The sequence below is a fragment of the Gymnoscopelus microlampas genome (assembly GCF_963454915.1).
Source record: "Gymnoscopelus microlampas genome assembly, chromosome: 4".
In the NCBI taxonomy this organism is placed as follows: Eukaryota; Metazoa; Chordata; class Actinopteri; order Myctophiformes; family Myctophidae; genus Gymnoscopelus; species Gymnoscopelus microlampas.
In genome coordinates this window covers 56,225,839-56,238,338 of record NC_139941.1, presented here as the reverse complement: position 1 = coordinate 56,238,338, position 12,500 = coordinate 56,225,839, and the positions used below count along the sequence as shown (strand labels likewise).

General features: G+C 45.7%; 1 protein-coding gene across 2 annotated transcripts in view; it reads right to left on the bottom strand.

Moving 5' to 3' along the window:
- The window catches only part of LOC311044502 (uncharacterized protein), a 26,663-nt gene that overhangs the window by 11,342 nt on the left and 2,821 nt on the right, over nucleotides 1-12,500 (bottom strand). For both annotated transcript variants that reach the window (XM_084056140.1, XM_084056141.1), the window contains exons 2-3: nucleotides 10,648-11,352; nucleotides 1,153-1,200 (exon numbers count right to left, since the gene is read on the bottom strand). In XM_084056140.1, coding sequence (XP_083912266.1) covers nucleotides 1,153-1,200; nucleotides 10,648-11,352 — 753 coding nt within the window. The remainder of the gene's footprint in view (nucleotides 1-1,152; nucleotides 1,201-10,647; nucleotides 11,353-12,500) is intronic.

The following is a 12,500-nucleotide window of genomic DNA, read 5'->3' as shown; positions in this document are numbered from 1 at the left end:
GCATCATTTTAATCCTGAATAACCCTGTATTGAGTTCGGTCAGGTTCGTCTCTAAACTGTGGAACCATTGGTGTGTAAAGCCTGTATATTATGAATGTATGATTTTATGTGGACTATGTCCGCCTTTTGTCTTTGTACTGTCTGTGTAGCCTATGTTATTTTAGGTTGCTATGGACCATGTGTCCTTAATAAAGTTTGATTGATTGACATGAATACATTGGGTTAACCCCTAAAACATTATATTTATATACATAGGAGGTTCTTCTCTCTGCAACAACAAAGGAGCATTTCAGCAATTCTGCAATGGGGCGTGTCTGAAGCGTTTAAAAAAACATGAATACTTTGTGGGTTTGAAGCGTTTAAACCATGCATACTTTGTTGACCTGAGTCCCCTAGGGCAAAATGTGTTAATATAGCATCACAATCATTTTAACCTTTTATTCTTTGACTATTCAAAAATAGCTGATCTACAAGCTCATAGTGCGGCACTCGGTGCCGCACTATGAGCTTGTAGATCTGCTATTTTTTTAAAAATCTTGAACATTAGTGAACTTTCTAAACACAAATCTTTGCCTCTTGGGGGCAACATATTTTCAGATGGGGGTCCGCGGCCAAATTTATCGTTTTGGGGGTCCTTGACGTGAAAACGTTTGAGAACCTGGTACGCCCTTATGTCCTTCTATACCAAAAACCTCTTGGCCGAATGTTCATGTGGTTTAAATGAGGCTTTGTTGGGCTTGTCTTAGTGGTTTCAGACTGTTATGAACCATATATCACTGATGCTCTTCTGTCAGCATGTGTGTGAAAGTTAGCACGCTGAAATATGTGTTCACACACACACACACACACACACACACACACACACACACACACACACACACACACACACACACACACACACACACACACACACACACACACACACACACACACACACACACACACACACACACATTCACAGGGGCCTCTTTGGGGAAGTTGTGTAACCGGTTGACTTAAAGAAGAAGAAAAAAAAAACACGTGTGAACGACATGACAACCTGCACCTTCCACACTATCTCTGCCTCTGGCTGTGTGCATGTGCAACGTGCACGTGTACAGTATATGTGCAACGTGCACATGTATGTGTTGAGACACGAAAGGTTGACTTTACCTCGAGCTCTGCAACGGCGGGGACAGCTTCTGCAGGAGCCTTAGGGGGCTGAGAGAGAGAGAGAGAGAGAGAGAGAGAGAGAGAGAGAGAGAGAGAGAGAGAGACATTAGTACAAAGGCCACGTTGACACAGTATCGATCAGAACAGAAAACGTTGCATTGTGACTTTTTTTTCTGCGTTTACACAGAGAGAGACGCAACAGTGATTGAAAACGCTGTAGTGTCTTATCCAGAGCTTGAGTACATGTACTTAGTTACTTTACACCACTGCTTCTATCCAGAGTGCGACTTACAAGTGTTAAGTATTAATATCAGAGTATTCTGCTGATGTGGTAACTAACAACACAGTGACAGAGTGTATGTGTTTAACGCACAGGGCCTGACACCACAATGACACCTATAAGGTGTCACGCACTATTGTTGATGGTGTTTTTGTGAGGTTGTTCTACTTCAGAACACCTTGTTTTGTACTCGCTGACCTTTGCTGTATCTCTCAGTACATCTCTGAGGCCTATACTCTATATCTGTACTGCTGTACTGCCTCTGGCGACTGAAAACCTGAACCTGAGTCAACAAACAACAAGGTAAATAGTCACATAAGTAGAGAGTAGTGCCCAGTGGTGGAAAAAAAATGATTCACATTAATTACTCAAGTAAAAGTATCAATACTGCAATGTACTGTAGAAATACTCATAAAGTAAAAGTCCAGAATAAAAAAAATACTAGAGTAAAAGTATTGGTATCAAAATGTACTTAAAGTAGAAAAAAAAGTAGAAAGTACTCATTATGCAGAATGTCCCATAAGTTTTCAAATGTGCAAACAAATCTTTAGAAAATAGCAGATCTACAAGCTCACAATGCGTCGCTTCGCGACGCATTGTGAGCTTGTAGATCTGCCATTTTCAAATGGCTGAAATGTATATACGTAGGGTGGGGGGTTGAGGTGGAGTCTGAAGCGCTGAGTCTTCAGAAATGTAAAATATTCATAACCACATGTTGGTTAGAGTTCTAGTTAAAACAAGGTACTGTAGGAATGAACGCCTCCAGTGTTTAGTCCTCCACCCGATCAACCACTGTACTTAAAGGGATAGTTCACCCAAAACAAATTATTTGTCTACTAAGTGTCTTGCTCAGGGACACATGGAGCCAGGAGATTGAACCTGTGAGGTTCTGATGACCAGACAGTCTGTCTACCCACTAGTTCAAAACAGTGGGTTTGCACACATCCAGTTGGTTGCTGTTGGTGCTGGTGCCAAATAATAATAAGTAGATATAATTAAAGTCATTTGGCCAACGCTGGTTTTGTTGCGTGTTTGGGTAAACATGGCAACCCTATTGCACTCCAGTCTAGAATGGAGGCTATTATCACACAGGCAAGGAATGCGGGTCGTCTAGCTACTGGTAAGACACTAAGAATAGAGTCTTACCATGCAGCCAGCCCCCGTTGACAGTTTAAACAGGGTTAGAACGGAGTCCAAACCAGCCATCACTCTGGAGCCCCGTTTGGAACCTCACCCTCCACCATAATATGGTGGAGGGCTTCGAGTGCGTAGGCTGCCGCTTCCTAGTATGCCGGCAGATTGTGACACCGACCAACGGTGGCCACCACAGCGTCAAATTTTACCTATTTCCACACATCGTATCCAAAAAGTGAAGGTAGTCCTCCCTGCTCTCAGATGTTTGACATTTTAGCGGTCAAGAACATTTAAGCGACGGATTGAGACAAGCGTTTAAATCGCTTTTTTTTGGGTCAGCCTGCGCCGTGTTTACCCACTGCGGCCGAAACGGGAGCAGTAGCTTATACCGACCGACACCTGCGAACGGGGTTGACTGACTGGGCACAGGCTGACTAAAAAATATTGGATACGATAAATTTGGATACGATGTGGAGGAAAAGGTAGACATGGGTACTGTTGGCCACGGTTCACCGGTGTCACACCTCATCATAGAGCAGGGGTGATGCAACTTTGATGATGGAGAGGGCCACTATATTTCCACACTCACTCCAGAGGGCCACGTTGCATATAGGCCTGCTGTCTCTCCGAAATGTAACTTTTGTTCGCCATTCTATGTCAAACAAAAGTAGCAAAAATAGCTGATCTACAAGCTCAAAACGCGTCGTAGTGCGACGCGTTTTGAGCGTTTGAGCGTTGAGCGTTGAGCGTTTGAGCGTTTGAGCGTTTGAGCGTTTTGAGCTTGTAGATCTGCTATTTTTGCTATTTTTGAATTGGAATCCAGATTGTTTTGTGCTATTTTTTTATTGGAATCCTGAAAAGTAACATTTTTATTTGATTTCAAATGGATTTAGTTATACTTATGTTAACTTTATGAACTTCAATACAAATACATTGGACATAAAAAAGACAATAGAATTTAATACTAGTCATTAGGCTACTAATATAGACTGAAGTGATTAAAGCGGGTCATGTTTGTATGTTTGGAACTGTAACAGCTGAAATCAATAATATATCACTATTCTGATATTAACCTGCGGGCCGCATTAAGTGAAGGTAGGGGCCGCATGTGGCCCATGTATGTCATAGAGCTATAATAGCGGAGGTTCCGATGGGATCATAATATGATAAAGCCATAAACAGGTGCTTTATCATATAATGATAAACCACCTGTCACTTCAGATTTGACTACCGCAGGCACAAAGTAGAACATTGACGCCTTAAACCCTGTATACTTGGTTAATCGGGCCCCCCAGGGGACTCTATACTAGATTCTCTAGTATTTCCTCTCTACACATTAGTGTATTCTAGATCTTTGCAGAAAGTAGACGATCTACAAGCTCTCCAGCAAAGCTATAGAAACTACAGCCTCTCTCTCTTCCTGGAACGTTAGCACGGCTGGAACAGAAGCCATCGTTCTAGCATTAATAACAACATAAAGTTTGAGATCTTGTTTGAAATGACCAAACCTGCCTATTAGGCAGGTTTGGTCATTTCAAACAAGATCTCAAACTAGTGACATCATCGGTATATCGATGACGTCACTGGTAGGCAGGCTTTCTAAGCTGTCCACAGCCCTCCTCTGAGACACAGAAATGGTGCCATATATTATCATAATGAGCATTAGAGGGACAATTATATGAAAATATAGGTTGAAAATGGATGAGGCGCTCCTATTAGGTATAAAAATAAAAAGGTTGTGGTCTGTGTGGTGTTTGCATTAAGAGACCCCACCTCCCTCCCTCCCCTCCAGGAGGTTCTGGTCTGTTTATGCATTAAGAGACCCCACCTCCCTCCCCTCCCCTCCAGGAGGTTCTGGTCTGTTTATGCATTAAGAGACCCCACCTCCCTCCCCTCCCCTCCAGGAGGTTCTGGTCTGTTAATGCATTAAGAGACCCCACCTCCCTCCCCTCCCCTCCAGGAGGTTCTGGTCTGTTTATGCATTAAGAGACCCCACCTCCCCTCAGGAAGCTTGGCTCCTGCATGACGACCCTGAACAAAGAGTAAACAAACACACACAACGTATAGATAGATAGATATGTACACAGGGCTGGTATGGTCGTCATAGAGACTAGAGAGAGAGAGAGAGAGAGAGAGAGAGAGAGAGAGAGAGAGAGAGAGAGAGAGAGAGAGAGAGAGAGAGAGAGAGAGAGAGAGAGAGAGAGAGAGAGAGAGGAAGGAAGAAAGGGAGAAGGGGGGATGGGCTCCCAGCCTCCCCAGTGGAACACAGTGTACCAAAGAGCGTGTCTTACAGATCCTATTATCATACAGCACACTCTGACAATCCACACTCCTAATGTAACCCCACACAGAGGGTTCATTTAGCACTGAGGACTTTACAGTGTACAGACCCCACAGTACAGTGTCTTACTGTCAGCCCGGCCAGGGTCTAGTTTTAACCCTTTACCCCACTGATAGAACACTGTGTCCCGAAACGCATGTGTACGCCATGTTCACACACGCACACACGCACACACACACACACACACACACACACACACACACACACACACACACACACACACACACACACACACACACACACACACACACACACACACACACACACACACACACACAAACACACACACACACACCGTTTCACACAAACCTATTACCAAACAACAACAACTAAACTGTCAGAAAACATACAGAGACACTGTACATTCTAGTAACTAAAAATTACTAAAAACTAAAAAATCTCAATTCACCGTCAATAGCAAACAAGACAAGCTGTCCAAATAAAACACACACACACAACTTAACTATGATTATGATTGTTATTATTGTTAATATTATTATTTCAATCTTCAGGAGAGAAACACAAAGACAACGTGGTGATTATTAACACTGTTACATATTCACAGACACTGAACAAAAGACACTCAGTGTTTCACAGAATAAACCCATAAAAGTTGTACAGGGGTGTGTGTGTGTGTGTGTGTGTGTGTGTGTGTGTGTGGGGGGGGGGGGGGGGCTGCTCACGTGCCGTGCCACACATTGGCCAATCTGTACACCCCCCCCCCCACACACACACACACCACACAACAATAACACCCACACACCTCTCTCTCGCTCTCTCTATTCAAAGGAGCATTATTGGCATGAGAATACATACATTTATGTCTCTCTCTCTCTCTCTCTCTCTCTCTCTCTCTCTCTCTCTCTCTCTCTCTCTCTCTCTCTCTCTCTCTCTCTCTCTTTCTCTCTCTTTCTCTCTCTCTCTGTCTCTCCCTCTCTCTCTCTCTGTCTCTCTCTATGTCTCTCTCTCATAGCACAGTGAACTGTCTACGCTCAGGCTGACAGTAGAAACAATAGCGGCTGTGATTCACATCTATCTATCTTACACTGTGATGTGTACTTTGCTTTGTGTCCGCTGTGTCTCACACACCAAACAATAGAACACATCATCCACTAGATACTTATTTAGGGTCTATTTTCAGTCCCACTGAATCTGTCTGGATTTAAACCAGGTTGTGATGACAACTGTCACACACACACACACACACACACACACACACACACACACACACACACACACACACACACACACACACACACACACACACACACACACACACACACACACACACACACACACACACACACACACACACACACACTTCTGCACATAGGGATTATTAGACCCTACCAAAATTAGCTCATAGCAGACACACCCCCCTCCCCTCTACTCTCTCAACATCTCCACCAAAAGAAAGAGAAGAGAAAAAAAAGAAGTAAAAAAATCCAGCCTCTGGATTGGAGCTCCTCCCCTCCTCCCTGCACATCGACCAATGGCAGTGGAGCACGCGCAGATGTTGTTAAGAAGAGGGGAGGGGGGGGTGAGGGGGGTAGGGGGGGGGCACGCACAGGCCCCCTGTATACAAACACACCACAGGAGTAATGGAGAGAGAGAGAGAATTGGGGGAAGGGGCGAGACAGGAGAGAGGGAGGGTACTAACTAGAGGAAGGAGGGAGCGAGAGAGATACGGGGAGAGAGAGAGAGAGAGAGAGAGAGAGAGAGAGAGAGAGAGAGCAGGCTGGTACAAAATGTTCAGTGTTGGCCTCCCTGCATTCCACTGAGGAGACAGAGGAGCCCACAGGCTGCTCCTCCTCTAAAGGAGGTCAGCTTAGGGGGTCCGAAAGAAGATCAGACACTCACCTGAGTCTCCACAGTGACGTCCAAAAGCGGGGGCCCCTCCTCTACGGGGGCCCGGAACCAGCTCAGTATGAGCCCCATCTTTTAAAGCGCCCAACTGGCACACGTGTTCGAGTCCCGCCACCGACCCGCAGACCCACCGACCCACCGACCGTTTGCGGCGCTCTAGGCAAATCGCACTTTCTTGCAATGCTCTCTTAGTCTCTCAAGTGTGTGTGTGTGTGTGTGTGTGTGTGTGTGTGTGTGTGTGTGTGTGTGTGTGTGTGTGTGTGTGTGTGTCTATGTGTGTGTGTGCTTTACTGTGTTCAGCCTCATTAAAAATTCCACTACATCCACAACATTCATTAATACTTTAAATGTGACCTAAAAATCCACTGAACTCATAATATGTGTATGAATATATATTTATATATATATATATATATATATATATATATATATATATATATATATATGCAACGCTCAATACGTTTGCATTCAGAAGCGCGTCCGATTTCAAGTTCACCCAGAAACCTATAAGTATGAGAGTATGAGCCTGTCTGTTCGTCCTGTTGGACTGAAGGAGGAAAAGACCAACATCTGCAGCTCAGAGAGAGAGAGAGAGAGAGAGAGAGAGAGAGAGAGAGAGAGAGAGAGAGAGAGAGAGAGAGAGAGAGAGAGAGAGAGAGAGAGAGGCGCCAAAGAGGAGGGAGGGGGGGGATGGGAAGACCCTTCTCCTATAGAAAAATACTTGAGTGGGGAGTGTATGTGTATGTATGTGTGTGTGTGTGTGTGTGTGTGTGTGTGTGTGTGTGTGTGTGTGTGTGTGTGTGTGTGTGTGTGTGTGTGTGTGTGTGTGTGTGTGTGTGTGTGTGTGTGTGTGTGTGGGGATCGTATTTCCTTGAGTGAAGTCGACTGCTATTCATCACTGACTTCTCTCCCAACACGCGTGCTCACATGCACACGCGTGCTCACATGCACACGCGTGAGCACGTGGGAACACACGGTCCGTTCTACACACCACCATATGTGGTCATGGTGCAACAACTACCCCAGAAAAGTGTGTGTGTGTGTGTGTGTGTGCGTGCGTGCACACTGGTAATAGTATATTTGTGAGGGTGAAATATCCTCACACATAGTTTTAGTAAAATGTCAGAAATAGACATTGTGTGTAGGACATTCCCCTGGCCTGGCCTGGTCTGGTCTGGTTTGGTCTGGTTTGGTGGGGGTTAGGTTTAAGGTTTTTAGTTTTTGAGTCATTTGGCCCTGATTTACACTTGCATGCCAGTGTCGTGCAGCACTGACACTATAGCAGATCTACAAGCTCACAACAACACATCAGGCTTCTGGGGTTAATGTAAAGAAAAATGTAAAACAGGTTAAAATGGCATTCATGAAATGTCCTCACAATGTTTTTGTGTGTGTGTGTGCGTGTGTGTGTGTGTGTGTGCGTGTGTGTGTGTGTGTGCGTGCGTGCGTGCGTGCGCGTGTGTGTGTGAGTGAGAGAGAGTGCGCACGTGCTGAGCAAACGGCAGAAGCCCACATGTAGCACATGGAAGAGGAAAACAGGACGTTCTGTTCTCGTACCCGGACTACATGACCGTAGCATGACGTTAGCCTGTACCATTATGCTACATAACATCCATTTAAACACCTTTAACATCACATCTACAACACGTTAGCCTGTACCATTATGCTACATAACATCCATTTAAACACCTTTAACATCACATCTACAACATGTTAGCCTGTACCATTATGCTACATAACATCCATTTAAACACCTTTAACATCACATCTACAACATGTTAGCCTGTACCATTATGCTACATAACATCCATTTAAACACCTTAACATCACATCTACAACACGTAGCGTAAACAAGCAACAAGCCACTATGAAGCGTCAGCAGCATGATGCAAAAAAGCAGCATTTATTCATTTATCTTTCATTCATTCATCAGTTCAACATACAGGTTTTTGACCCATAATTAATTAATCCAATCAATCCAGGAACCATCTCTGTCATTTTAAGATGTCTTTGGCTATTCAAAAATAGCAGATCTACAAGCTATGAGCTTGTAGAGAAAATGTATGCAAATCTTTGATTAGCCTATATATATTTTTTAAAGCGAGCATTTGTAAAACCTATTTTGTTCCAGGTAGAGCTCCGCAAGCAAAGATTTGAGTTAAAAATGTTGTTTAAAAAAATATATGTATTCAAAGATTTGCACAAATGTTGAAGAATTACATTTTTTTTGAAGAGCCAAAGTATAAAATAATGCTTAAATCTCAAATTTTAAAAAATGACACAGTTGCGTTCCCGTATTAAATGGGTTTAAATGTAAAGCATAAATCTCTATGGGTCACTTTCACTAATCTACAGAATGCAGACTAACATCATTCAAGCCAATTAAGTCTCACTATACTGGTCAAAGTCAAGACGAGACAGAGTCTAATCTGTCTCTCATTCTGTCAAGACACACATGCAACACAAAGCACACGTGTGGAGGGTTTGCAACTCTAATCGATTTAATCCATTATATAAGAGCAATCGATAAGGATAATCACTGCAGGAGAAGAATGAACAGTATGAGCCCTGTACACACGTGTGTTTATGGAGGCAGACAGTTTGCATGTAGGAGGTAGGCTAATGTATGGTGACGGCAGAGCGAGCATACAGGCCTCATACAGGCTCTCTCTCTCTCTCTCTCTCTCTCTCTCTCTGTGCTAAATGGAACATGTTGTTCTTTCTAACCCCGCTCCCCTCCCCCGCCTCTCCTGCCACTCCACCCCAGCGGGACTCAACTCCATCTCGTTGCTGCTGGCAGAGCCTCGGTCGGCGGCCATTTTCACGCCACCACATGCGTCTAAAAAAAACGCTGCCTTTCAGTAAACGAGGAGGAGAAAAACCCCTTCCTGCCCTTTTCCAACCAGCCTATAGGAAACCTTTAACAAAACACACGCTCACTGCATTTATAGTAAAGACAAAATCATGCTCCCAAACTTCAAAGCAGAGCCATTTGATGACACTTCACAAGAAAGCACACCTGGATTTCGAGCAACACACGTTTTCTGTTCGAACGACATTTTCAAGCGGATGTGGACTTTCATAATAAAGCCTGTTGAGAATGTGTTCACCTCGCCATCACCATGTGAACCAACCAATGGAGGATCGGAATGAATGAATCAATGAATGATCTGAATGATTGAATGAATGGTTTATTTTTGGTCATTGTTTACAACAAACCAAAACACACGTGTGTGGGCTTACAACAAGAAAGTCATCATCACAAATGTACATGTCCAACCAACTCACACACAACATCTAATTCAATGACCGAACAAAAAGGAATAAGCCGAAGCACAATGCTTATTATTTGCCTATCCTTTACAATCATTAATTGGAAAAAAAAATCATTATTGAATGATTTAACTTTTTAAGGCTTTTTAAATCTCCCCTGAGATCTGCACAATTTCAACTCAACACTAAGGCTATTCCATAGCCTTGGTGACTCCCAAAAAACTTAGTAACTCCCAAAGCTGAAACACATCTAGCTTTTACGTTAGTTCTTGCTTTTCTACGTGTTTTAAAAACACATAACCCTCTTAAATCATACCCTCTTATATTATATGTAAGTTCTTATAGGACGGATACATTGGTTAAAAACAGGTCATTTTAAGGTGAATGTACGTCAGATGCATTACGATGTGGAACAGCACCGTAAATGTGCGTTAGACGCAAACGAATCAGGCAAAAATACACATCTGGTGTATTTTTGCCGGATCTGTTTGCGTTTCCACATCTCATGCCATGTGCATCCCATGTGCGGCGGATCAGACGCACATCTGGCACACATGGGATGCATGTCCTTCCTCAAATGAACCCATTTGAGAGATCTTACCTCTGTTGTTGTTTCTGGCTCTGGAATGATGGGTTCAGCTTCCTGCAGTACTTCAGCTTCCTCTGTAGGGGTCTCCACTGGCGTGGCTTCGACGACTAGGGTCTCCTCTGCGACTGGGACTGGCTCGACCTCTGCCTCGGCCTCGACCTCGGCCACGACCTCGACCTCGACCGGCGTCTCTTCTACGACCATGGGCTCAGGTTCTGCTTCCACCGGCTCAGGTGCCGCCGACTCCTCCAGAACGGGCTCAGGTGCCGCCGACTCCTCCAGAACGGACTCTGGTGCCGCCTCTGTCTCCACCACGGCCTCTGCTTCTGTGGGAGCCTCAACGACGGCCTCTGGTTCTGCGGGAGCCTCAACAGCGGCCTCTGGTTCTGCGGGAGCCTCAATAACGGCCTCTGGTTCTGCGGGAGCCTCAATAACGGCCTCTGGTTCTGTGGGAGCCTCAACAACGGTCTCTGGTTCTGTGGGAGCCTCAACAAGAAGCTCTGGTTCTGCGGGCGCCTCTACAACGGGCTCTGGAACTGCGGGCACCTCCAGAACGGGTTCTGGGGCTTTGGGCGCCTCCACAATGGGGACGGCGATGGGGACCTTCTCTTGCACCGGCGGCTTGCTCTTAGGGGCCGCCTTGGGTGGGATGGCCGGGGTGGCCTTGGCCGGTGGGTTGAGTGCATGCTGCTCTTCCAGGAGTCGCCTGTAGGCTTGCTGTATGGGGCAAATCGAGAACCCAGGGGTCAATAATTGTGACCTTTGGTCAGTAGATCAACAACAGTATCAGCTCAGTAAACCCAGGGGGGGTTTACTGAGCTGGGGGGCTTGAAAAGTGGGGGAAACGAAGGAGAGAAGCGGATACGGGGCGAAAAGGTCCGAGGCGGGAACCTCTGCTCCCTATGACTGTTTTGTCATGGAGCATCGAGCGGCCAGGCCGTCGATGTGCAAACCCCAGCACTTTTCTGTGTGCGTGTCCAAATACCACGCTGGTGTTTTTCTGTGTCGGGCCCTGACCCGTCGGGGGGCTTTATCGGACGATTGCGGGAGCGCAGAGGGCCCGGCGGGTTGGACGGGGCCACAGAGAGCTGGATAATGGGAGCCGCCTGGCTGAATGAGAGCCATTCTGACAGGTCTGCTGAAGCGGGGACGGAAAACCCAGCGAGTCAGCAGTAGATGGGGCCCGCTGCGGGCCAGACGGCGGGCCTAATCACATCATAATCATGTTATAATCAGGTTGTAATCACACCCAAAAATGCTTTGTTATAGGCCCACAGACAAGAGCCGGGCCCTTGGGGCATTTACGCTCCTGTATGCGCGCATGTGTGTGTGTGCATCAGAGCGCATGTACAGGAGCGCGTGTGTGTGTGTGTGTGTGTGTGTGTGTGGATGCCTGTATTTGTTAGGTGTGTGTGGGTGTGTGGGTGGGTGTACGCGTGTGTGCGTGCATCTGTATGTGTGAGTGAGTGAGTGAGTGAGTGAGTGAGTGAGTGAGTGCCAGCCACCAAAACAAGTCCTCTCATTGTTCTAGCAGCCAATATGCTGTTTGGCCAGCAGGCATTTGGTCTTTCACTTGGTGTGATTTCAATAGTGAGCCAGAGTTTCATTAAGCCCCACAGTGGAGCTCTATGAAGCATAGAGCCCCACAGTGGAGCTCTATAAGCATAGAGCCCCACAGTGGAGCTCTATGAAGCATTGAGCTCCACAGTGGAGCTCTATAAAGCATTAGGCTCCACAGTGGAGCTCTATGAAGCATTGAGCCCCACAGAGGAGCTCTATGAAGCATTGAGCCCCACGGAGGAGCTCTATGAAGCATTGAGCCCCACAGTGGAGCTCTATAAAGCATAGAGCCCCACAGTGGAGCT